A 24,581-nucleotide genomic window follows, 5' to 3' on the forward strand; every position below is an offset into this window, starting at 1 on the left:
AACCTGGGAAACCTTCTGTTTTACTTGCCATGTTTTGATCTAATTATATACATTTTATATACAGTTGTGTCACAAGTTTCCTATTCAGTTTTAGGTGACTTTTATTATATATTTGCTAGTAATTTTTACTTAATCATTTATCTTGGTTTCTCAGCCTTGCGCACGCTCAGTGTCACTACTACTCTCGTCTTTGTTGACATTCGAGTTCATGCAAAAAAAAAGATGATGGAAAAATGGAACTGTACTGCCCTCTACTGCACAGTGTATGGCACAACAAAAACACTGGCTGCGGTGCAGTGTTTCCCGTGGAGATTTTCAGGCCCACAAAAACAAATACACAAGACACGTGGATGCTTTTGTTGATGATTTCTGGAACTTCATCTAAGTTTAGACTGAAGTTGCATGACCATGAACTGTCATTTCTGTACATTTAAGAGAGGATCTCGATGTAACCCCTCTGGGATGAACCCCTTGTTACTTGCTGCTGGTGGTGTATATGACAAAACGCAATTGAGATTTGACATCTTCTAAATATCTCATATGTTACTGAAGTAGTGTGACATTTGCACAGCTGCTTTATCACATTGTTGTTACACGATTATGATCATTATTATTAATCATCATTACATAAGACATAATAATTATATAGTCCGATGTGCCCTCTGATGTTGGGATTGTTTGCACATTAAATCACTGGACAGTCACCAAGTATTTGTTAAGAACAAGGGCTTCTTTACGTCTTTACGTAACGGTTTGTTCAATAGCTGTGTGGGTGGAGAAGACTGCATCGTTTCAGTAGCACACGCTTGACTGACTTGGACACCGCCCTCTCTCTCTCTGTCTACCACTATCTAAGTCTTTTGAATTTTTATTGGCCCATAGCATTGTCGTAAAGGCTGTATTAGAACTCAACTTGAACACTTTGTCGTTATTGCATGCTTATAAGTAAAGCATTCCGACATTATCACAAATCAAGTGTGTGTCCCAAGCAAAAGTTGGCAGCTGTGCCTCTGAGCACTCTACTCTTTGTGTGCTTGTGTCCAGTGGATCCGGAGCCAATGGCCTCATTTTTTTAGTAGGAAGCTGGGAGTCCTGGTGCTCAGTCACGCATCTCTGTCACGCACGGTTGAATGACAATGTCACCTCTTGTGTAATCAGCCTCTTTGACGTGTGTCGGTTCAATGGTGGCCTCATGTTGTCATTTCACCTCTGTCAGCTGTAACTGCACTCGCATGGATCACTGTGATCCCAGCTCCCGTCTGCTAGCAGCTTACTTGAGCTACGGTTCATGATGTCACTAACATCGGCGGAGGCCTTATAAGATCATTATTCTCAATAAATCAAGGGAGGATGTACGAACAATAGGCGTGTTCAATTGTGTCTTCCTGCTTTGTTTGTCATTCTCCTGCCTGTCAGATGCTCCACTATGTCAATTTAATATTTCTATATATATGTATATATTAGGGGTGGGATTCGATTAAAACAAAAAATCAAACGGAAAGCAAACAGATGCTTTTGTTTGCTTTTGTTCAGGGTTTCCTCCATGTTTGTTGTTGTTGTTATCATCCTAGCTGCCACGTGTCTTGTGCATCAATGTGATCAGTGGACCAGGAACTCCTGCACTTAGAAATGTTCCCTGTTGTCTGGAGAGCAAACTGTTTTTTTCTATTTTTTTAAGCAAGTGCTTAACAAGTGGCACATCAACTTTCCAGGCCTTCGTCATTCACAAGTTTAATCTTTTTGTGGATGAAAGTTTTTAATGAGTGGCTACTTATATTTTGCCTTACCGCGTGCTGTTTATTTTGCTTGCTGTAATATTTGCATGGTATATAACTCAATTGCTACATAGCTCATGCAGTCCCATATCTAAAGTACTTTTGGAGAAAAAAAAGGAGTTTTGCTCTGCAAATCGCAGTATTGACGTGCAGCTATACTTCCCAGTGGCTCCTTCAGTCTATCTGTCTAACCTTTTATTCCACATATTAAGAGATTGAATGAATGCTTGCGTTGTACTGGTTTTAATAATTCTAAAGTACAGTCTCCCTGCTTGTGTGTGTGTGTGTGTGCTAATGTGTGTCGCATATTAATCTATCGATGCTGCGCTGTGACTGACTCCGTCTGGATGAGCAGTCGACCAATAATGAGATGCTCTAATGCAAAAAACTCATCTGACTGATATTGAAATGATCCAATTATTCTATTTTTAGAGCTTTTCCTGATGTTTCTCAGTTCACTGGAAGGACAAGTCAGACCCGACAGATGGGCTCACCACGGTCACAGTTTGGGTTGGCAACGAGACTTGTCTTTGAATGTTGTTTTTGTCAATGGAACGGTTTCTCGCTGAAGCCACGAGAGGTTGGGTTATTTTGGGGCTTTCTTGAGCGTCTGCTGTGGCTGTTTTTATCCAGTGTGATAGTAGTGTTTTTAAAAACCACACCAGCATTCAGCTTGTTAATTTAATATGATGAAGTGCAGGGAAAGGAATGGCAGATGTGGAGTCTTTTCATGGCAGCGCAATATATCTTGTTGCTCTGTGCTCAGTTGGCTCATGGTTAAAAGGAGTCACGCTAGAACAGTCGGTCATACGCTCATTGAAGTTTTGTTTCTCTTTTTTTGTTACCTGAAACAATAGAAATTATATCCTGTTAGAATATAAATAAACTATTTTAAAGTGATCATAATGAAATTAATGAAATGAGAAATTTTACTTTTCAGTGCGTTTGTGTTACTGTTGGAACTGAGCCTGGTTCTGTGGTGCGTTTCCCAGCTACACTCCAAGCCTCTGAAATGTCTCTGAAAGCTAGTAGTCTGGCAACCGGGCTGGCTGATCCCTCTTTATATCAAAATATGCTGCGCAGTGGTGTGAAGGCTTGGCCAGATGTTGCTGTGTTTTTGGCTTCGACACTGGTGTTGAATCTGCTTTAGAAGCTGTTCACTGTTTTCCGTTCGAGTGGCTGTTGTCAGGTTCTCTTTAATCTGTTTACTCTTCCTGTGTTAAACTGGGATATCAAAATGTTTTGGTTTTTTTTTTTTTATAAATGGTAGGTTAACAAATGAAATCTCTGCAAGAAAGCTCCACTATTACTATTCCTACAATTACCTCACTTTTCTATATGCTTTACACTTGAGCTAACAATTCTGGCCTGCACACCATTGAAAGTTTCATCATGTCCCACTTGACACCTGAACACTGCTATTTATGAAGTCATTTTTGTTTATTTGTTTTTCTTAATTGTTATTCAAGCTTTTTATTTTATTTTACTTCTTATAAATTATGCATTATTAATATAACATATGTATTAATACATTCTAATTCAATCAAAATGGTTAACTGTATTACTTTTTTTTTCTATTTTTGGAAGCATTTTCAAGTCATATTTAACATGCCTTACTGAAACCTGACTCAGGCCGTCGTCAGCTCTGCCTGTGGCTTGCTTATCTTGCATTTCACTTTTCCGTCCCTCGTTCCTTCTCCTGCTTATTTCCATTTACTGTCCACTGTCCTCCCTGCCTTTCCCCTCATCTGTTATTCCTGAACTCATCTCCTTTCCCTTTATTTTGTTGAAAGGCTTCTGAGCTTTTTGGGCATTATCATATTTTCTCCCCGGGGATATTTGCCTGTAGACTTTGGCTATTTTTAGTATGCGCTGACCTGCTCTTGAATTTTGCTGTTTACTTTTTAATCAGAAATGTTGATTTGGCATCCTAGCGTGGAGGTTAAAGCAATTTTAAAAATTGTTTCCTCTTTGTTTTGAGAGGTTTATGCCTAATCTCACAGGCAGTGTTTTAAATAAGGCAGGAGATATATTTGATTCAGATTAAACACCATTTCCTCATGAAAATAATTTCTACTCTATTCTAATCCAAATATACATTCACTGTTTGTGTTACTCATGATCTGATGCTTACAAATGTAAGTAAAAACAATGTTGTTCTTTGAAGACAAATAAAATATGTATGTTTTTATCATGCTGTCTGTTGCTGGCTATGTGTGTGCATATGCGAGGAAATGTTATATCTTCGGAGGAAGAGCCCAGGTTTTAACAAATGTGTGTGTATATATATATATATATATATATATATATACACATATATATATATGTGTATATATATATATATGTGTGTGTGTGTATATATATATATATATATATATATATATATATATATATATATATATATATATATATATATATATATATATATATATATATATATATATATATATATATATATATATATATATATAAATTACACACAGCTCCCTTGGAAACTTGAAACTACCGCTGAGATTACAGGCTCTTCAAGAAAATGAAAGAAAACCTCTTAATTATTAAAACAGCTTGGCAAAAAAGAAAAAGATGTTATCCAGGAACAAGAGTTTTCCCCTTTCAGGGGCTTTTTAATTGTGCATGAGAGCTGAGAGGGGATGCAGCAGAGCTTGGTGTTTTCACTGGCTACTCATCCAATGCTTGTGTCTCTTTTTTTCAACAGTTTTCCGACCAGTGACTCGACAGACAGACCGAAGGTGAGTCTGGATATTTCTGTCGATTGGATATTATCAGCCCATTGTTATATATTTTATATGATGTTTAAAAATTCGAATCCTCTTGAATGGTTGCCTGGATTTTTGGCATTATTGACAAGATGGTATTCTTCAAGTAACACATATTGCATACAGTGGTTATTCCCCAAATATTATGTCTATCCCCCCCAAAATTATGTTCATGAACATTAATACATGCTTGCAGTCCCAACTTTTCACCATATACTATTAATGTAAAAAAAAAAAGCTTATTTCACAATGTAATACTTATTTTAATTTATATTTTTAATGAGTTATATTAAGATTAATATTATCAGGTGTTCAGAAAAAAACAAATCACATGTAGTCCTTTGCTATGTTTAAATTCTGCCTACACAATTACTTAATATATGTTTCATTTATTTATGTTATTTAAAACAATTGAAGTATTAATCTGCAATTTTACTGCTGTGCCACTAGATGGAGGTGACGTACCTTTGAATGATAACCCTTTTTCTTAAGTAGACAACGTCTTGCATTTTTTAATACCAAAGTTTAAGTGGTCTCGTGACTCTTCAATATTGTTTGTACAGCAACAATATTCAATTAAAAGTTCATATGACCACCCTGCAGGTTACTTGTGATTCATTCATACTTTAAAGCAGGGGTAGACAATTCAGTTTCCTGAAGAGCCACAATATGTCGTGAGTGTTGTGATGGACTGTCAAGCAAAAGACAGCACAAATGAAAAACTACTTACATTTTATGCTGAATACATTGCAAAACAAGTTCAAAACACAACAATATATGCTTAACTTATATTATTTGATTTATATATTTTTTTCCTTTATCTTTATTTACATTTTATTTTCAATAGAATTTTAGATTTACCATTTTCTGTGCTTAAGCGAATATGGGAGGAAACTGGGGTGCCAGGATGGTGACCCAGATTGAACCTTCAGCACCAGCACATCACCTTTAATAAATCAGAGATAATGGTAGGTTTGGACTGTTGGGGTATAGATATTGGCTACTGGCGCCATTTAAGTATTTGATTCTTCCCCGTTTTCATTTTCAACTGTCTGATAAAAAGAGCCTGTCCCTCCTTCTCTTTCACACTCCACCGCCTTTCCTCGCAGACTTCTGATAGGGCAGACGGAGAGTTAACAGAGGAGAGAGAACTGGCAGGAGGAGGGAAGGGAGGGGGAGAAATAGAGTCGGATACAAGACGAGGACGGAAGTAGAGAGAAAGAGACGCTTCAGGTGTGTGGAGTTGAGTGGCGGACTTCTGGTTGAGAAATATCGAGCCTGGACGGACCACGTGTTTGAAAAGAAGTGTAGTTGAACTTTGTTAGTTAGTTTGGCTTCTGTGACGGTCTCTACAAATCATGGCTCTTTTGAACAACGGCGCGCAAAACATGGGCTCCTACTTCTGCCTCATACGCCGAAGGTTCAAGAGGAGGCGAAAGAAACGATCTGAGCGCAAAGGTACTCATGACGCTGACACCCCTCTGTGTACTTCTTTTTGACTGTGCTCTTGTGGTTACGTGACAAATTCAGTCCATCATATTTCGATGCAAATCCATATTTCTCTTTGGTTTTGAATGTGCTATAGCTTTGTGGACTCCTTTTTGAGGAGTTCTCCCCAATGTAAACTTTATGAGCACTTTCTCGACTTGAAAGAATACAATCGATTTCTTTCCTTGTACTGCAATGTTTGGTTTGAATCATTTGCTGTTTGATATTTTAAAGAGAGAAGACAAATGCTGGAAAATAGAAGTTAGCGTTTTTTCTCTTAAGAATGCCTTTAACTTAATGAGTCTTAAATCCCAGTTGGTAAATGAAGAGTGTTCTTTTATGTTTCAATTTTAAATAGTGATGTATAATTTTTATAAGCCTTTCTCTATTTAATTAAATGCATCTGCCTCATATTGTCTGATGACTTTCTTTCCTTTTGTTACATGAACGTGGTTAAAAGTTATTTTGGTTTGGTGTTGGCTTTTCTGCTCTGGTTTTGTCATTGTTAACTCAAATTTGTTCCTCTTTTAGTCAGATCAGCACATGAATTTCATTTACGTTTACAATATATTGAAATGATTCCTAGCAGTTTTCAGTTTTTATTCCCCTTTTCCAGCGATTATTGTTCAACATCATTTTCCCGCTGTGGGACCACACTGTGGAATATCTAAACCAACCTTATTTAAATACAGTCATCCAGCATTTTAACGATTATTTCGACTGAGGGATGAATATGGAGGTTTCATGTCACATTTCTAGTTTTGACATTTATTTTGCACTTCCTTTTTATCATATATTTACGAAGACATGGACAAAGTGCACCCCGGGGGTCAAATGCAGCTCTTGACTTAATTCATGTGGCCTTCAAGGAAAGATTTTTTTCCTTATATTATCGATCTTAATATAGTTCATCAGCAATTTGTAGTTTTTTTGCCCCCTTTGTATATCTGTTTTTCGTCTTGTATAGATAGTTATATTCACAGGTTTAATTAAAATTTTTAAATTGGTGAGCGTCATTTGAACAGAATTTCTTGTCCCTAAAAAAATCCTGAAAACAAACAATATTTAAAAAAAACAAAACAAAATTAAGCATAGTTCTGTTGCCGAGTTCATCTATTATTTATTCATTCATCCAATCATTTTGTTTTGAGAATCTTTTAAATAAGTCACAAAAAACATTTCAGCATATTATGATACTTAAACCTTGCCTTTTTTATCCAATATGTCAGCAACTAAATTTTATTTTAATTTCAGGCTTGTTTTCTTCTGTCCTTCTGCCTATTGGCTTTATGGCCCCTCAGCAGTCATAGTATATAATGTGGCCCCATAGGAAATGAAATTGCTCATCCCTGTTTTAATACATGTTTATGGTGGAAAGGCTTCAAAATTCTCACTTCCACGTGCTTATCCAAATAAGGCCTCCCCCCCTCTCCCGCTGTCGCTGCGCTGTGTGTGTGATTGAAGTCGGCTGATATGACTCTAAGCTCTTCCCTCCTGAGTTTGCACCTCTGCTGCTGGGATAAGCCGAAACAGCAAAGGTTGTAATTACCGAGGTGGCCACAGCTCACCTGCTACATTAGCCACTTGCTTTGACGTCCACCACTCCTCCCCCCCAACCCTCCGTTTGGGCCCGACTCCATTCATCCACGTAAATCCATCAGTGCTGATGCTGCATTTTTTTCCTGCCCAATTTTCGCTCTGGCACCGCTCGCTCTGTAACTGAGTCGGTCCATCAGCATTACTCAGGTGTGTTTCCCACCATTTCCCTCTTTCTTATCACCATGAAAATGAAAGTGGCACTTTTCTTCCTCAGCCACTTGAAGTCATGAGTAAGCAGTGTCCATGTTGATCTCACCCACGAAGGCTGTCCTCATGGAGGAGGTCACTGGCATCGTATAATATTACGCTGACTGCAGAGCGTCCTCTCCCGTACCTCTATACTCTGGGAGGTCAGTGCTTTAAATCATGACCAGGGAAGTCAATTATGTGTGTAAGATTCATGTCTTTGACTAATCCTCATTCAGGGGTTGAGCAGGGTCAACCGTCATCAACGGACAAGGCTTGTCCTCCATTAATATTAAAGACTTTGATGAGAGTGATACATCATAGGAATTATAATTGCTCTTTTTTACATAATCCCCCCCAACTTTCATGGTCCTAGATGGATTCTGTTTCATGTAGAAACACAGGCCTAATGTATATTGTACATGGTGTTAAATATTTAAGTAACTCTCTTAGTGATTTTCTGTAGCCATCTTATAAGTAAGATTTCAAATCTATACACACTGTTTTGAAACCCAGTACTGGGAGAAAAGAGCTCAAAACAAGTTGAGGTTGATGGCCGATCACAATTTGTCTCGCTGCTTTGAATCAGCTCCTCGTGTGTTTACTAAGTTGATCCCTTTTTTTCCTCCGCAAATGTCTCGCCCACTTCTCAAGTTAATAATAAATCACTCAGCTTCATGGATCCTCTTGAAAAATAGATCTGAAAGCTTAAATATTTTTGGTTGTTACAAATATGCTGTAAAACATGCATCCAAAAATCATACTAATGTCATCTCTCAGAATAGCTTCTGTATAATTCATTCAAATAGGAGGTCACCTTTTTATGCGCTTGGAAGAACATAAAGTAATCTGTGTCTTTGCAGTGCTCTGCTACATTTAATAAGCAATTGTCAATAGATAAGACATAAGCTTGGATAGTGATATGTTGTTAATTACAGTACTTGTAACATATGATTTTTGGTATGGGTCCTGTTACCTCTTGATGGATTTGTTACCAGACTATGATTGAAAACAGTGAGGAAAAAAAATCGAATCATTTCATCAGTTTCCGTGTGTAGAGCATGTCATTGTTTTCTGAGTTGATGAAGACGATTTCTTGAGAACATGGATGGTGATCTCATTGGTGATCAACAGTTTCAAGAATGTGGTTTCAAGTGCAGGCAAAATTGTTTTCTTCTTCTAACAGCTCTGGCATATTATTGATTGACATACAGATTGAAGATACAGATTTATTTGGGATGGTTCTGCAAATATTTCAGCCATGTACTGGCTGCAAAGGGAGTTGAGAATGTAATGAATGATCTCACACTGACTAACAGCTGATCAGTGTAAACACATGCGACAATGACCATTGTTGGCGGCAAGAAAAGAACCTTGCTGAGCGATTGTTCGTAAAACATGAAACCACCCAACTTACCCTGGACTCATATCAAACTCGGCTGTGGCTTGGCACTATTTTTGGTGCTTAGAAAATAGAATGGATGCAAGACAAAGACTTGTGCCAAGTCTGTGCCTGTGTGCTGCCACGTCGTGCCGTTGGAATATGATTCTTTTTTTTTTTTTTTTTTTTTTTGTGACTTGCTGCTGCGTATAGTGCAGCCTATAAAAATTCAAAATACACCACTCTTTCTGCACTTTGAATCTCTTTGAAGTATCAACGTGACAGTACAGTATGGAAAGCTCAAGCACCATGCCGTCCGATGAAAGATGGGCTCGCTTCACACTTGATGCCAGTTTCAGACTGTTTGGTAAGCAGGTATAAGGTATACCCATTAGCAATATGTCAGAGTTCCCCTAAAATTGCCATTGATCTTGCGCTGTTGCTATTCTCGTGTGACCTGGCAGAAACCACTTCTGGTGTGCCGTGTGATGGGCATTGATGTGAGCTCATGGTCACAAATGGCTAATAATCGATGTGGATGTGGGGCGTTGACTTGACACTACTGGGATGGTGCTTTCTATCATTCCGAATGTCATTTGTAAAAGGATAACAAGTCAGTATTATTGTCCCTTCTCACACGTTTTTTTGGGAAGTTTCTGGTGATGTTCTTGTGGCTGAGGTTGTGGTGGTACATGCACACTCAGACTGGAGGATGACCGCTTCCTTTTCCTCTAAGTCTTTGCAAATCATACTGGTATTTTTATGAACAAGTATTTCTCTGTCAATATAAGATACTATAATATTTCCATCATTTCTTTTTGACAGTTTTTTAGTAAATCTTGATGACTTCATGGCTTTCCTTTATGACTGAATTAGCAGACAGAGCAAGTCAATTTCAAAATGCAGCGCTTCAGCATATCTTCCAAATGATAAGCTTTCCAAAGTGTCTCTCATAACTGCACCAACCATGACACTTGAAGAAGCTGCTTTCCAATGGGCCGTAGATGAAATATGGAAAACGGGGAACAGAGGGCTTTTCTGCCACGCCAGCGAAATGGCCAAAATGACTTTCTTTCTTTTTTTTTTTTCATTTGTAGGAAAAGAGGGAGTGATGTGTCGCCACCTGATGGCTTCAACATGTAGCTGTGAAGCAGACTCTTATGTAGAACAACATTCATAGTTAACAGTACATTATTCGCTCCTTCTCAGAATTCATATTTTTCCAAGAACTCTTTTATGCTCCACTTGTCTTTGTGCTCGACTCCTATGGTATTCCTACAGTTCCACTTCACTAAGCAGTGTTGATTTATTCATTCCATTCTTTTCCTTCATATAAGGGGCGCATGTACATGTATTATCACAGAAAAGGAATGCATACTAATACCCGGCTCCATCCTCAACTGAAATGGTTTGTGTCGTCCTGGTACAGTGTAGTTAGCCTAGAGTTATGTGCTGGTTATGACTGCAAAAGATTGACCAAGAGGATAAACCACCGCAGCGAGTCTGGACAAACTGCTTGGAGGTGTGTACAGTGGCTGAGAATTCAGTGTGTTCAGTGTTGTGTTTCAGATTTCACTTCATCTCGCTGTTTTTCCATCAATGATTGAGATTAATAAGGATTGATTTTAAGGATTACAAATTCTCCACAGCAGCAATGTTGGATTGACAATTTAAAAGAAATGTAAATATGAAGGGTGTACCCCAACATGTATCTCCTATTGCTAGGTAGGCAGGTAAATAGATAGCTGGGTAGATAAAATAAGGTTCAAAATGTACTTGCATTTGACCTTGTATATTGAGTATGTTTTTGTATGGTTGTAGTATGCCATTGCTCTTCTGTGGTAGCGTGTGGAGGCCTCCACAGTTGGCAGCCAACGATCTTTTCTTCAGTCCTTAACACTTGGTCTTGGTCTCCACGCGTGAGATCTGACTTCATGGTACTGGCATGTTAGTCCTCCTGAGCGAATGAGATGTGTCCTCTTATTTCAGATCCAATGGCGTGTGGCTTGACACTGTCAAGCCACCCAGAACTCAGAATACATGGGAATGAAGCTTTATCATGGGCCATTGTGGTCTGATGATGCTGCATACACAGCTCCATGTGTCCAGCCAGATATCACAGCCTAAAGGTTTTGCTTCTCGATTACAGTATTGGTGTCACTAAATCTGTCACATACATGTTGTTGGACGTATAAGAACTTGTGATCTGCACTGTGAATGTGCACACATCTGCAACATGATCAGCATACACAGTGGTGACGTATATGTTGTTTTGGAGTCGACCTGTATCGTACGTCATTGTGCCGGTCTTCATTGTAATCATTAGCCAGAACTCATGCTGGAATGCTAATATCTCCACTGTAACTGCTGTAGGTTTGTGGACACTCTGTCAGTTGTCTCAACCTTTTTTCATCGTCACTCCTCTCCCTTCCATCCATCATTTCTGCACTCCCCTCGCCGACAATAGCGAAGGCACTCGCTGTGAAATTCAACTCGGGAGTCGAGAGTGTCGCCGGAGCACGCAAACACAAATGGACTATTTATGTGACAAACGATATGAGATGAGAACGTTGTGTGCTTGAATCTGGGCATTAGGGAGAGGAGTTGTATTCACAGAAGTTGGAGTGAAATATTTAATGCTTTGACATTTCAATTGGAAAACTTTCAATCTGCATCTGCTCAACTTTCATGAACTCATAAAAGGGAAAATATTTTTTGCACAGTATTTTCAATATGAGCCATTTGAAGACATACCTGTAAAAGACATGAACTTGACTTATTTACATTATCGATGCTTCCTGCTCACATGCAGTCGATATTTCTAGCCACTCCGTACAGTACCACATGGCTGCTAATGTTTCTCTTTTGGCTGCTTTATGACACCAGTAAGCATTGGGCTATAAAGTAGTCCTGCTGTACAGTATGCTGCAGGATATTTTTGAGGTCTTACCAACCTGGTGCTCTGTTGGATGCCTGAGTATTGAACACAGCAGTCAGTTTTCTGTGAGCTGCTCATATTTCCACACCCCAAAACACTCTCAACCATAGGCACCAGATTCCCACAGGCATTTGGTATGATGCTGTGTCATAAATCAAAACTGTCAAATAGTTTTTACTGCTTCTGGTGAAAAGAGCCCGAACAACCTTGGGATCATCAAGGCAAAGTTTAGTTTTGTTTGTTAAATATGAACTTTGCTGCAATTTAAGAGCTCGGATCTTCATCTAGACAGTATACCAACACTTGACACCCGTTTTCTCACTGTTTTAAGCACCAGAATATAAATTGCACCCACTAAATTTAAGATGGGGAAAAACAATGTGCTCACATAAACTGCACTGGTCTTTGGCGCTTAGATGTGAAAGGCCCCCTTACTGGGAATTCAACCTAGCTTACTGAGAGCAGCACAGATTTTCAGAAACTGGGCCACCAGTGACATTCATTTCTTAGACATGATATTTAATTTTGTGTTTTCTGCAGTATTGTTTTCCAGTTGAACAGAACTGGGCATGTGGGCAGCATAATTTCATTTAAATGCATGCAGACATTTTCAAGTTATACTGCTTTCAGACAGACCTCAACTCCTTGGCATTGGTTTTGATTTGAACAGGTTCCACATCATCACCAAAGACATAATGACTGAAACAATGTTGGTCTATATTTGTATTTATTTATTTTGTTCAGGCCACTGCGAGTTGGATTATGCTCAAAGCAGTCATGTGACCCGACCAAAGGGAGATGCCGCGTGTAGTCAACTCACAGCCTCAGATGATCACCTGTTACTTTTCTACACGTTCACTGACTGAACTTGTGTTAAATCCCTGCAGTTCTTAGCTAATGTATGTAATTCTCTAAATGGAGAACCTTTGTTTCTAATAGGTCCAGTCCTCACAATTCCGCTTGCATCCACCTACATTTACCTGCTGGGATCATGGGTTGTCAGGGCCTGAACGACTCCCGCATAATATTCAGAGTGGGAGAAAGTATGTCCATGGTGCTGTAGGGCTTGCGAGGCAAATCATTTCTGGCAAGCTAATCCACCGGTCATTAGAACACCCAAATTGAATAATAGACTCTGAGGAAGGGCTTGTTCATGTGTGTGTGTTTTTGATGAGACTGGGAGGCCATGGTGGGTGGTCCGCCTCTTCGGTCCTTTTACTTAGGCCCATCACTTCTAATCAGAAGGCACGACAGGCTCCCCCTCACGTACGACCCCTCTCCGTTCACCCACAGGCGCCCACACATGTACTCTATTATGGTGCATTATCTGGCCGCTGCCTGGGGACATCACCTGAGAAATCTATAGGCTGGAGGCTCAGATGAAAGCAGACGAAATGAAAGAAGAAAAAGAAATGCTCCACTTTCTATTAAAATTCTTCCTCTCTTTTCTTGAAGTAATCACCGGGGCTGCCAAAGCTTTATTGGGAAACGTAATGGGCTTGTAGGATGGAGACAGTGGCAGTGACATCATACAGCACCTGCATTTATCCATGAATTATGTCTTTTCCCACAATCTTTCATTTTTGATTTAGTTTTCACAAGACTAGTTTTAATTTCAACTTTTTTAACAATTAATTTACATTTCTTAAAAATGTATGAATATATGCTTTCATTCAGATGACATCATCAACCAAAGTGATGTCAGCATGATTCTGTTTAGCATGTATATAAAAGTTATGTTCTGACAATGGTCTTGTGGTTATGTGTTCTCCACACAAACGATACTTTGCTCCCAAATCTAAGCATCGTCCGTGATCAAGTCTTGTCTATATGTTCTACGGTCCGATCGTTGCCTTTGCTCGCATGTTTTTAGTGCGCCGTCTTGATCTTGTCTTACTGGTGGTTTTAAGCTACTGTCTTCCTAGCCCCTTTAAAATTAAACCCTACTTTGAAGCAATGTCTGAAGACCAAGGGGGAAGACAATTGGACAAGTGACTTAGTTAGCTCCAAAATCTATAGCTAAAGTCATTCCAGACACTGAGTAAAATGCAATAAATTCACTCTTTTTCTGGGGCAAAGAAAGCCTTGACTGTTTTATTTTTTATTGCGAGAGTGAGGCTTGATGTTGAAGGAGACGTATGCGCCACAGATAGGATGTCAGTGGTAGAAGAAGGAGGTGTTGTAGAATCAGAATCAGAAAACTTTATTAATCCCAAGGGAAATTATGTTACAAACTTGATGATGTGATAGAGAGCATTCCCCAAAGGGAGAGACTGGTATTTGGCGCGGACCTAAATGGCTTGTATGGAGGAACATCATGTGTCGAAGAAAACATTGTAGTGGTGTCAGGGAAGCAACAAATCCTTGCCACCATACCGTCCTAAGCAGACGGTGAAGGCAGCCTTCAGTGTCGCACATGGAGGCTTTCAATTAAAGCACATAATAGTAGGATAATTTATTGCCCATCCCTATTGTGTACAAATTTATTGTACACGATACTACGTGTAGTCTCTACGATGACAATACTGCATCTCATCTTCATCTTTATGAGATGGAATGGTCCTCATAGGTTCTCTGACGCAGTCGTCCTCCTTGGTTCATATCAACACATGCAGGTTTCCCGCTGCGCTGGTGCCTCGCCGAAACACTGTGGTGAAAATAGCTGGATATTGGACGGAGCTCCGCTCTGGCTCAATTTAACCCCCAAATAACACGACCGGGTTCTACGAGAGACATTTACACTTGGTTAACTGTTATATTTAGACAACAAATAATGATGCTGGAGACAAACTCCAGTAATAATTTTCATCATGAAACAGTTTCAAGAGAGACTGTAGTGTGTACAACACATGGCATAGAAGGAAAATGGATTTATCGTGAGAATTATCGTTATCGCCGAAATTACTACATTTATCGTGATAACTTTTTTTGTCCATATCGCCCAACCCGAGTGGGCAGCATGTAAAAGAAAGACTTTGTGGTTAGGAGGTGGAAAGTACTTCAAAATTGGTGAGGGAAGCAGCAGAGAAAATGGTAGGCGTGGAAGTGAAAGGAGGACAGGGAGACTTGGCGGTGGACTGATGAGGTTCAGGAGAACAAGAAGGAAGGAGTGAAATTGTGTGAGAGCGAAGAGATGTGGAGAGCAGCCATAAGGCAAAGAGAGGGGTCAGTCAGTGGTAAGCTGGTGAGGAGCAGCCGTGATCCAGTGTTGGTGATTGTTGATAACGGTAGGTCAGTGTTGGTCAAGTTTGATCCCATCTAGGAAAATTCAATCATCTGAAAGTGGAGAAGTGGGGCTTCATCTTCATATTATTGTCAGTACGCTTTGCCATTGAGTTTCAATGGAAACTGCTATTACACAGTCAAAATTTCATGGTGACGTTGAACTACCGCCAGATGAAAGAGAAAAGTTCACTGTCCTTGTGAGGCATTTTTCAAACTGTTCTGAAACCATATTGTCGAAATGAATGCGGGCTAATACTCATTACGCATTGTCATAAAAAGGTGAAGCAGATGCATTCAATCAATTCCTACTTTCATAGGAAATCATCCTCATCTCTGCCGATGTTCAATCAGGCCACACTTCTCATGACATCATTCAAAGTAAACAATGCATCGTCCATTATGGATATCCACCCTCTGGCTGTTCTCGGTTGGCATACATTCTTTTAAATAGGTCTGATATGATCTATAATGTGATTCTGGAGGGTAACAGAAGACTTATGGGATGTATTGTGGAGGAACAGCTGCCTGCTGGGCCTATCAGTCAGTGTTAGAGCTGCTGAGGGGGCTGTTTCATGTAGACTGCCTCTCCTCCCCTGACTGTATCATTCGGCCATTTATCTCTGTCGAGAGTCTTTCCCTTTTTTGGCCAATCCCCTTTTCCTTTCCTCTTATTCAACCTTATCGTCATTGGACTCTTGATGGTCAGGTTCTCTTCTAGTTCTGCATATATTGAATATCCATCTGCGAAAACTATTGTCATGTGTTATCTGCTTTACATTATTCTTTGACCTGCTGACCTATTCAATTTTGTCAAACGTGACTGTGTTCAAATGTTTTTTTTTTTGTTTTGTTTTTTTAAATAGAAAACGTTGGGACGGAAGCTGTGGGTTTCACATCCAATTTGTATTATATATTTTGAGACAAGCTAAGGCAGAAAATAATGTAAGCTCTTCAGCAACATCGTTGGCTTTTCCACTCTTTTAAATAACTTAACTATCTATTTTGCGGTTGAATCAATCTTGTAAAATGGAACCTGTTTTCCCATCATTTTCATCAGTTTCATTACATTTGGAAACCTTACATAAACACATGTACTGCATTTTTCTTCAGTAATAATATAATTTAAGAAATAACATTATTAATCTTAATTTTAGAATCATTGTCTTCTCTAACCAGTTATGAGTTGATACTTATGGATTATTTCTCTCCTTCCTTCTTGGGTATCGACTGGGGCTGATCCGAAAGCAGTGTTAAAGTATTAACCTTCTTGCCATACTGTGGGAAACCACTGCTAATGCTTTGAGTAAAAGCATTAGCAGTGACTTGGTATTTATTTCAACAAAGTGTTACCAAATGTTGCCAACATTTTGCATGTTGCTTGTCGTCGTTGCAGTTCTGAGTGGCACGTGGGTGAAATGTTTCCACACAGTATTGTTGTTACCTGCTGCCATGTTATCATTATGGCACCATGTGTGACATCAACGTGAGCACTGGAGTTTAAATGCCAATATCGGCTTCTGGGATCGTACCTTTTTCACCGATACACAATCCCATTTTTTTGGGGCTGGATTGGGTCATTACCCGACACCAGGAACATGATTGGTGCATCCCTACAAGTGAATTTACAATGCTGATTCCCTTCAATGTGAACTTAATGAACTTATTTCCAGGCCAAGACTGTTTGTTTCTAAACCTTAGCTAATTTAATTTAACAGCTTTCAAAGTTGGAATTTATTGAGCATGTTTATTTTATTTTATTTCTGCAGTGTGGTTAATTTTGCTGAGATGGCAGTTTTTTCAAACCAGACCAAGCCTCTTGTTGCACCATTTGTGTGTGGGAGCGAGAGAGAAGACCTGACTCCTAGATGACCTGTCGTCGAGCATGCTCATCCCTGTGATGTATAGTTATTGTCTCTATACAGTATTGAGATATGAACATTCATGATATTAATATCGCAAAACCAACTATGTCAGTTTCCTCTGCTCATCCTGCGTGTAAAGCTGAGGCAGTGGCAAACATGCCTTTTGTGCTTGCCCTTCAATATGCGGCTAAGACCAGCCAACCACAAACCTCATTTCATGCTTGCTGTTGATTGACAGCTGAAACTAGTGAAATGCAAACATATGGCTTTCTACATCATTTTGTATTGTGATGTGTTTATTTTTCTGAAAAGGACTCAGTTGTCACTGAACCAATAGGTGTGTCGTATTGTATCAATATCAATATATGTGGCATGAGATATGAAATTTTACATCCCAGTCACTTGAACTGCCTTATGATATTTAGCTTCTGACTCCTGGAATGTACTCTCAGGGGGACATCTGAGCCTGTCCCAAGACTGAACAGTATCATCAGTAGTTGTGGGAACATACGCAAAACGAACACTGTCATCTAAGTGAAATTATGCTTACTTTAAATCATTTTCATTGGCTGTGCTAGACTCACCTCAGATTTCTGCAAGAACCAACACCATTCATGGCTCTGGGTTAAACCTGAACCGGACCGTATATAGTCTCCACCGCTCCATGTTTATCCCTGGTTTCCTTAGCGGTGGATGTTGCTTGATCATCATCATCCATTTTTGTCAGTGTTGATACAGTAGGCAGAAAAACGTATACTTTTGACCAAACCAAACGACAGCATTGTGTGCATTTGTGTTTAGTGTTGTTACCTCATGCTTATCGACTGAAACTGCTTGACCTCAGTAGTAAAATTGTTTTGAATAAAGGTTGTAAATCTGAATACATATCTCTATTAAGACTCAACTGGTGATTTTCTTTTAATAAACGTGTTTTTCTTTTCTTAAGATCACAGCAACAAATAGTATCCCTTCTCCCTAACATTCCATCTGACAGACCTGCGTGTCATGGTATTGGCCATGTCTGTGTGTGTGTGTGTGTTTATGTCACTGATGGTGGCCATCTGCAACATGTCGCACCCAGAGGCTGAGCAGTCAGTCGCCGTGGCCTTGAAGCCGTCAGGAAGCGAGGACAGCCGTTTAGCTGTTACAATCCCCCAGCCCCCACCTCCACCTTCCTCCTGGTCATCATGTGCTCGCAGGAATCATAGCCACTCGCTATGGTGATTTATGACCTCACCTCAAGCCCAGCTGAGACTTGCAGTGCGTGAATGTGCTGGCGGAGGGAATTAGGTTATTATGATCAAGTCCTCTCGTATATAGACAGTTTGAAATTATATCTAAAATGGTATATGCAATGTTGGATTTGTTGCGACTTTGGATGCAGTATTTTTTTTCGGTTCTTTTCATGCGGAAATGAAACAAATAAATATTAGCTTTTGCATTCAGGAGCCGGGGCACCATTATCTCTCGCCTGGCCTTCGCCATGTGGACAATAGTCGTCTGCCTCTCTCCCTTCCATGAACCTTGAATGCACCTACTTGCCTGCCAAAAAAAAGCAATCTCTCACAAAACCCATAAAACAAAAAAATAATAATCATATTGATATTGTGCCTCGGCTTTCTTCACCTTTCCTCTATCACTATCAGTGGCCCTCAGTGATAAACAAGTGGCTGTCAAATATTAAAGTCTGCAGCGCAATAAGAGACAGATTTACCTTTTGCTATACCGTGCCCTCTTTTTCAGTTGTGTTTCTGCATGGAAAGCAAATGCTGTCTTGTTTTGACATATTCCTGATCAATCCTGCGTAAGTTTGAAAAAAGTCTGTCACTGTCTGCGGGCATTGGTCAGTGGCTATCAAAGCCAATCTAAAATGACAAGTAATGTAGTTACGGTTTTCAAATATGTATATTCTAAAGTCATTTTGCTCAATTTTCTTGCTGCTGTCTGGTGCTGTTGCTTTTAAAGCCTCTCCGAAGTGCAAGAATTAGGGGGTGCCAGTTTCAGTCAGCACTGCTGCCGAAAAAATATAAACGGAGAAAGATAGGAATTTAAATTGCACCCCAGTTCACGTGGCGGGTATTTATTGCGCACAAATACGTAAATATGCTGACTGTTTTGAATCAGCAACAAAGCAATCTAAAAAGTTTGTCGCTTCTATGATTGACTTAAATGTGAAGTTGCTGAGGTCAAGAGATTTTCTTCACTGTCAAAATATTGACATGCCTTTCCCCCCAAAAAGGGTTTTAAGACCAGCACAGGGCTATCATGTTGTCCCGAATCCAGCAATCTTTTCGATTGCTGTCATCAAATGGTCCTGTCTAATGTGCGTTGGAACAAAGCTATTGAAAGAGATGGTGCAATGTGGCTGAAATACAAAAGAAATGTAGTGTAGTGTAATGTTTCCCCCCAATGAAGAAGAGTGACTAAATGCACTCTTCAGGAGAATCACTGAGATGAATATATTTTTAACTCTTGACGTACACCCCCATAACCACTCAGGTCACTGAGTTCTATAATTCCATTTGGTCACAGAAGAGTGATTCTTCGACACCCTGTTAGAAGCTCTATGTCGCTAATGTATTTCCAAATTTTCCTCGGTCGATTGCCACCAATCAGACACTTGCCCCGCTCATCCTGTTAGAAAAAGAAAAAGGAATGTTCCTGCTCTTTACTCCTTTAAAGGTACACCATTGTGTCTACTTGATATCTTGGATTAACAGTGACCAAATGATGAAGTGAGCTGCGAAGTTCACAGTATTCAAGACATAAATGGTCGCAGTGTTGGCGTTGTGTAGGTGGTGGGAGGTGGATGTTCGAGACTCCAAGCAGGAGGACTTGTGGAGAGAAATGAAAGAGGCAGAATAACGTTGAGTTTGTGGACTGTGATCAGTTGTTGCTGAGTGCGTTCAGACAGTGTCGTGTGTAATCGACGCTCTGTTTAGGTTGCAGTGAATCGTCTATTAATGCTTGAACTTATCTCCATAGTGACTTGAAACCTTTCTCCCTGACTACTCTGCCCAAACTCAAAACTACGTAGGATTAGTATTGGAGTTGTCATTGCTGTCTCTTAAATGATCATCTTTGTATGACAGTTTTTTTGTGTCATTTTTACCTGACAACAATAATAAAAGCAAAAGTTTGATTTATTTGGCAGCATGCTGTGTGTATACTTCAGCATAGAAGTGACTATAACGGTCTCTCCAAAATACAGTTGACAACCGACGCCATCGACTGATATTCCAGAAATATTTATCACACTTAATCCATCTTAACATGTTGCAGGGGTAAGCTCGCCAACAGCTGGTAATATTTTTGTCCTGCAAATCTCGTGTCTTTTCAGCCCTCGTCAATCTCTCCAAATTTTTTTCACCTTGACAGCCATCTTTGTTAGTCAAAGGTTTATAGGTTTATATTGATTGTGAAATTTTGATGTTCACAATCTTTGATAATCTAGTAAATATGAATAAATGCAGAAATGTGAGGGGTTGTTAAACATACCGAACTCTGGAACTATCAATGTTTCCCCACATTTTACCTGAGCTTTTACCATCTGAAGAGAAATATTTTACACCGTTGCAAAGCAGTTTTTATCGCATCACTTCAGGGGGAAAGTTTTATGAATAAATGCACACCTATAGCGCCATCTCTTTGTAGAGGTAATGTGGCAAGTTGAAATTGACAAATTACTTGTGACATCGGCAGTGCAACACTCAGTATGTGTTGATAAACTTCACGCTGACGCTGCCAAGTAAAGAATGATAGATGTACAGGGAACACTGAAACATGGTGAATGGAAAACCATCATCTTTGTGAAAGCTGATGCCTGTCTAAGGCTGTTTAAACGATACTACCTTCAAAATTAGGATGAAACATTGGTTTCATTTGTTTCACCATGAGGCATGAGGCAGTGAAATCAAACATCCAATCTAATGATTATTGTATTATGGCCAAGTTACGCCATTTGAGATTCAAAACTGTCAAGTCTTTGTATTGTCTTGTATTCTTGATATATCCCTGGACACTTGTCCGGTTCTATTCCTTTCTAACTTTTAAGTTGTGATAGTATAGATTCTTTCGCTCAAGCATTATTCATTCCCTGAAATAATATTGACTGAAAGTCAGACTTCCCCATCGGCACTGAGTTTGAGAGTTTACACAGAGAGTAGAGGGTGGACCTTTCCATCACCTTTATTTTTGAAGCGATAATGATTCTGCTTTATGTGGAATAGGATTGCGTTTTCTATCTATCATACCCTCTCTGCACCCCTCACCTTAACCTCCCTCACCTCCAGCTAGTGAGCTGCAGCCGCTTCTTCGTCTGTAGTTGCTCTATCACAGTGAGACCAAGGGAGGAGAGACGAATCAAAACCACCTTATTTTACTTTGAGTTCCTCTCACCATGCCAGATTAAATTCAAGGATTTTCATCTTCTTTCTCATCTTTTTTTTTTTTTGGCTATCAACCCCTCACTCTGTGTCCACATTGAATTACCTGAAAATGAAGTCTCAAACTCGATTGCCAACCAACTTCAGCTCATCAAGCTGGCCAAGTTGTTCTATTTTGATACTCTGTTTCAAGCAACATTGGAATTTTTTATTAATCTTTATGGCCAGTTGAAAATAGTAATTGACCAGCATGTCATCGGTTATTTTGCTACAGTTGCCTAGAGTGTGGAACCAAGATCTTCGACGCTGTAGTAAAATCATATTACCAGGACATCAAACTATGCCCTCTAGCAGAGCATTAGACCCTGTGCAAGGCCACATCTGGAAATAGGTATCATGGCAGGATGCAGTGTTTCCCCGCTGGCCACCTCTATGGCTACGAAAACCACTATCTGTGCCTCTCGATGGGATGTGGGAGCTGGAAAACTTAACATAATCTTCCTCCCATCAGGGCATACAGTAAATGGACATATTTACCATATCCCTGTAACAAGAGACTTCAGAAACGATTGAGAGATGACTTGGAAAAGGCATCAAATAAAATAAAGTCAAGTCAAGTGAGTGAAGAATCACTAGCTCCAGCAGGACACCATCGGTGGGCTCAGAACTATTGGGAGATTTTGGTGTCCAGGGTTGAACCGTTTAAGATGGCAAAGGCTAGACTAGAAAGATCACCTATGTGATGCCCATACTGGCCTGACCCTGAAGACGGGAAGATGATAGTCAGCGGCAGTGACAATTTAGAACGCCCAGTCATCACTGCAGTATCCAGACATTGGCAGTCATGTGCAGCAGTGAGGAAGAGGCCATTGGCCTTGGTGATCCTAGCATTATTTAACTGCTGAGCAACACATTAAATTCGAGGGCATGCAGTAAGGACCAGGATGGCTGATTCTCAAGAAAAACTAGGTCACTGAAAGACCTCGTGGGCTATAGTTTTATTGTCAGAGCCATGTCCATTACCGGTCATTCTGAGGCATCTAATGGGGTAATGAAGACAAACCTATGAAGAGGCACTGATATACACTGCCTGACCTCAAAAAGTCGCCACTACAAAAATATATTAACATCTCTGAACTTGGCTAAGTATTTCCTTGCACCACCTTCAGCTTTGCTTAGGGTACATTTGCAATATACTTCTGCATTGTCCCTATTGTATGTCCAATGTTGCATTAAGTTCGCCCCATATTGATCATGGTACAGACAAACCACAAGATCTGGATTGTTCTCATTCACAATTTCAGTCCAGGGAATTCTGGAATTCTCTTGTTGGAATATTCCCGGGCTATCATGAAAAAAAAAAACCAGATCCATTCATATTCAGTGTATTCACGTAGTCAGTTGACCTCATTCTTTAAGCACAGAATGTGAAGATTTCGATCCGGATGATGACATTCCTCTTGGTCTGGCAGCCAAGTTTTGTGCAGTGCAGTACAATCCACCATTAGAATTAGAGATGTAGCCCCTGCTGTCAAACCTCACCTCCTCTGTGTTTTCTGTGAACTAAATGAAGGCATCATCGACAGTGCTGTCATAAGGTTAGCCTTCCTACCTAGCACAGGTGTCATTATTCTCTGTTTGCCACAGTGCACTCTGAACCGGTGATGTTGCGCCATAGTGAACTAATCACAGCTTGTTGAGATTTGAATGAACTTGAACGGTCATTTCAGTTTCACCCACTGATGAGTTTCTTGGTGAATGTGGCCGTTTTTATAGTGAATTAATACCTCCTTTCTTGTCGACCGTCTTTCACACGTTTTCCTTTCATCCCACCTTTTTCTTTTCAATTATGGCGCGGGAGATGAATCTCTAATAGGGTGATAATTGTGCTAGCATATTTACTGTCACCCGCCATTAGCCCAGATTAATTAGCCCATTTAGTTTAGCTTAAGAAAGTGTCTGGCTGAGGGATGGGGGCACTGATGGAAGGCGGAAAGGGAGCACAGAGAATCAGCACAATCTGCTCGGTATCATAATGCCATCTTTCCCTGTGTCTCTCCTCTGCCTGAATTCTCATCGAGTCACTTTCATTAGTCTGCCGCGTCGAGTCTGCACCCAGCGAAGCAATTCTTTTAATTGAAAATTCTTTCTTGAAAAGTCAGATCACCAACAATATTTTAGACACAGTTGCTGTGTATTAAAATTGGTGACACAGAAGAGTCATAAATCTTGAATCTGTCCAGGATGTCAAAAATAGGGAGAAATATCCAAGTTACTGGGAGTGACCATCCTTGTATGGGTATCTCACTTGCGTCACTTACAAAAATAAATGAGTTATATGTATGATTGACTTAATGATAAGCCAGTTGAGATGGGCCGGTGAGGCTTCATGAAACAGTGTATTCATTGTTGAAGCCCACTTGATGGTACACTGCTTCAAAATATTTGCCTTCAAACAATGATGTCAAAGGAATGCTGACATATTTTTTTCAACCAAAAGTGGGATAACTAGCCACAAGCTTTATTATTACCATATTATTACCATCCCCAGAATATTTTCCATTGCAATGGCTCTGTTTTTTGGTTGACACAACTGAAAGTGTGTTGTTGGTGTCCTAATCTTACAGTAATCTATGATTCGTGGTCCAACTAACATTGTTGAAACGACATTGAGAAAGAGTACAGTGAATTGATCAGTTGGAAATGACTTAAATTTCAGGTATCGCTGCGTGTCTCTTGAATATTCTGGATATGTCCTAACCTGCATGTATCTATATTCCAGGTGTGGCAGCACTGAGGTCCCTCGCAGCTCAAGCCAGGCCAGTCAACATGGACATAGATGAGGAGGAGAATATGAGTGAGTTTGCCTCTTCCCCACTTGCCTGCGTCCTCCCTCGCTTGTGTTCCTGAGGCATGCTAGCTTCAACGCACTTGGCTAACAAGATTGACCTGTTATTTCTTTCCC

The 24,581-nt window shown here is 39.9% G+C and overlaps 1 protein-coding gene across 4 annotated transcripts in view; it reads left to right on the forward strand.

The window, feature by feature from the left end:
* adarb1b (adenosine deaminase RNA specific B1b) overlaps nt 1-24,581 on the forward strand; it is a 108,656-nt gene that overhangs the window by 68,750 nt on the left and 15,325 nt on the right. For 2 of the 4 annotated variants that reach the window (XM_053878247.1, XM_053878248.1), the window contains 2 exons: nt 4,492-4,525; nt 24,399-24,473. In XM_053878247.1, the coding sequence (XP_053734222.1) occupies nt 24,446-24,473 (28 nt within the window). In that variant the 5' untranslated portion in view covers nt 4,492-4,525; nt 24,399-24,445. Of the gene's footprint in view, nt 1-4,491; nt 4,526-5,069; nt 6,011-24,398; nt 24,474-24,581 lie in introns of those variants that run through there. The other 2 variants (XM_053878246.1, XM_053878249.1) reach the window with 2 other exon arrangements.

Source organism: Synchiropus splendidus, chromosome 10 (genome assembly GCF_027744825.2).
Source record: "Synchiropus splendidus isolate RoL2022-P1 chromosome 10, RoL_Sspl_1.0, whole genome shotgun sequence".
Lineage (NCBI taxonomy): Eukaryota > Metazoa > Chordata > Actinopteri > Syngnathiformes > Callionymidae > Synchiropus > Synchiropus splendidus.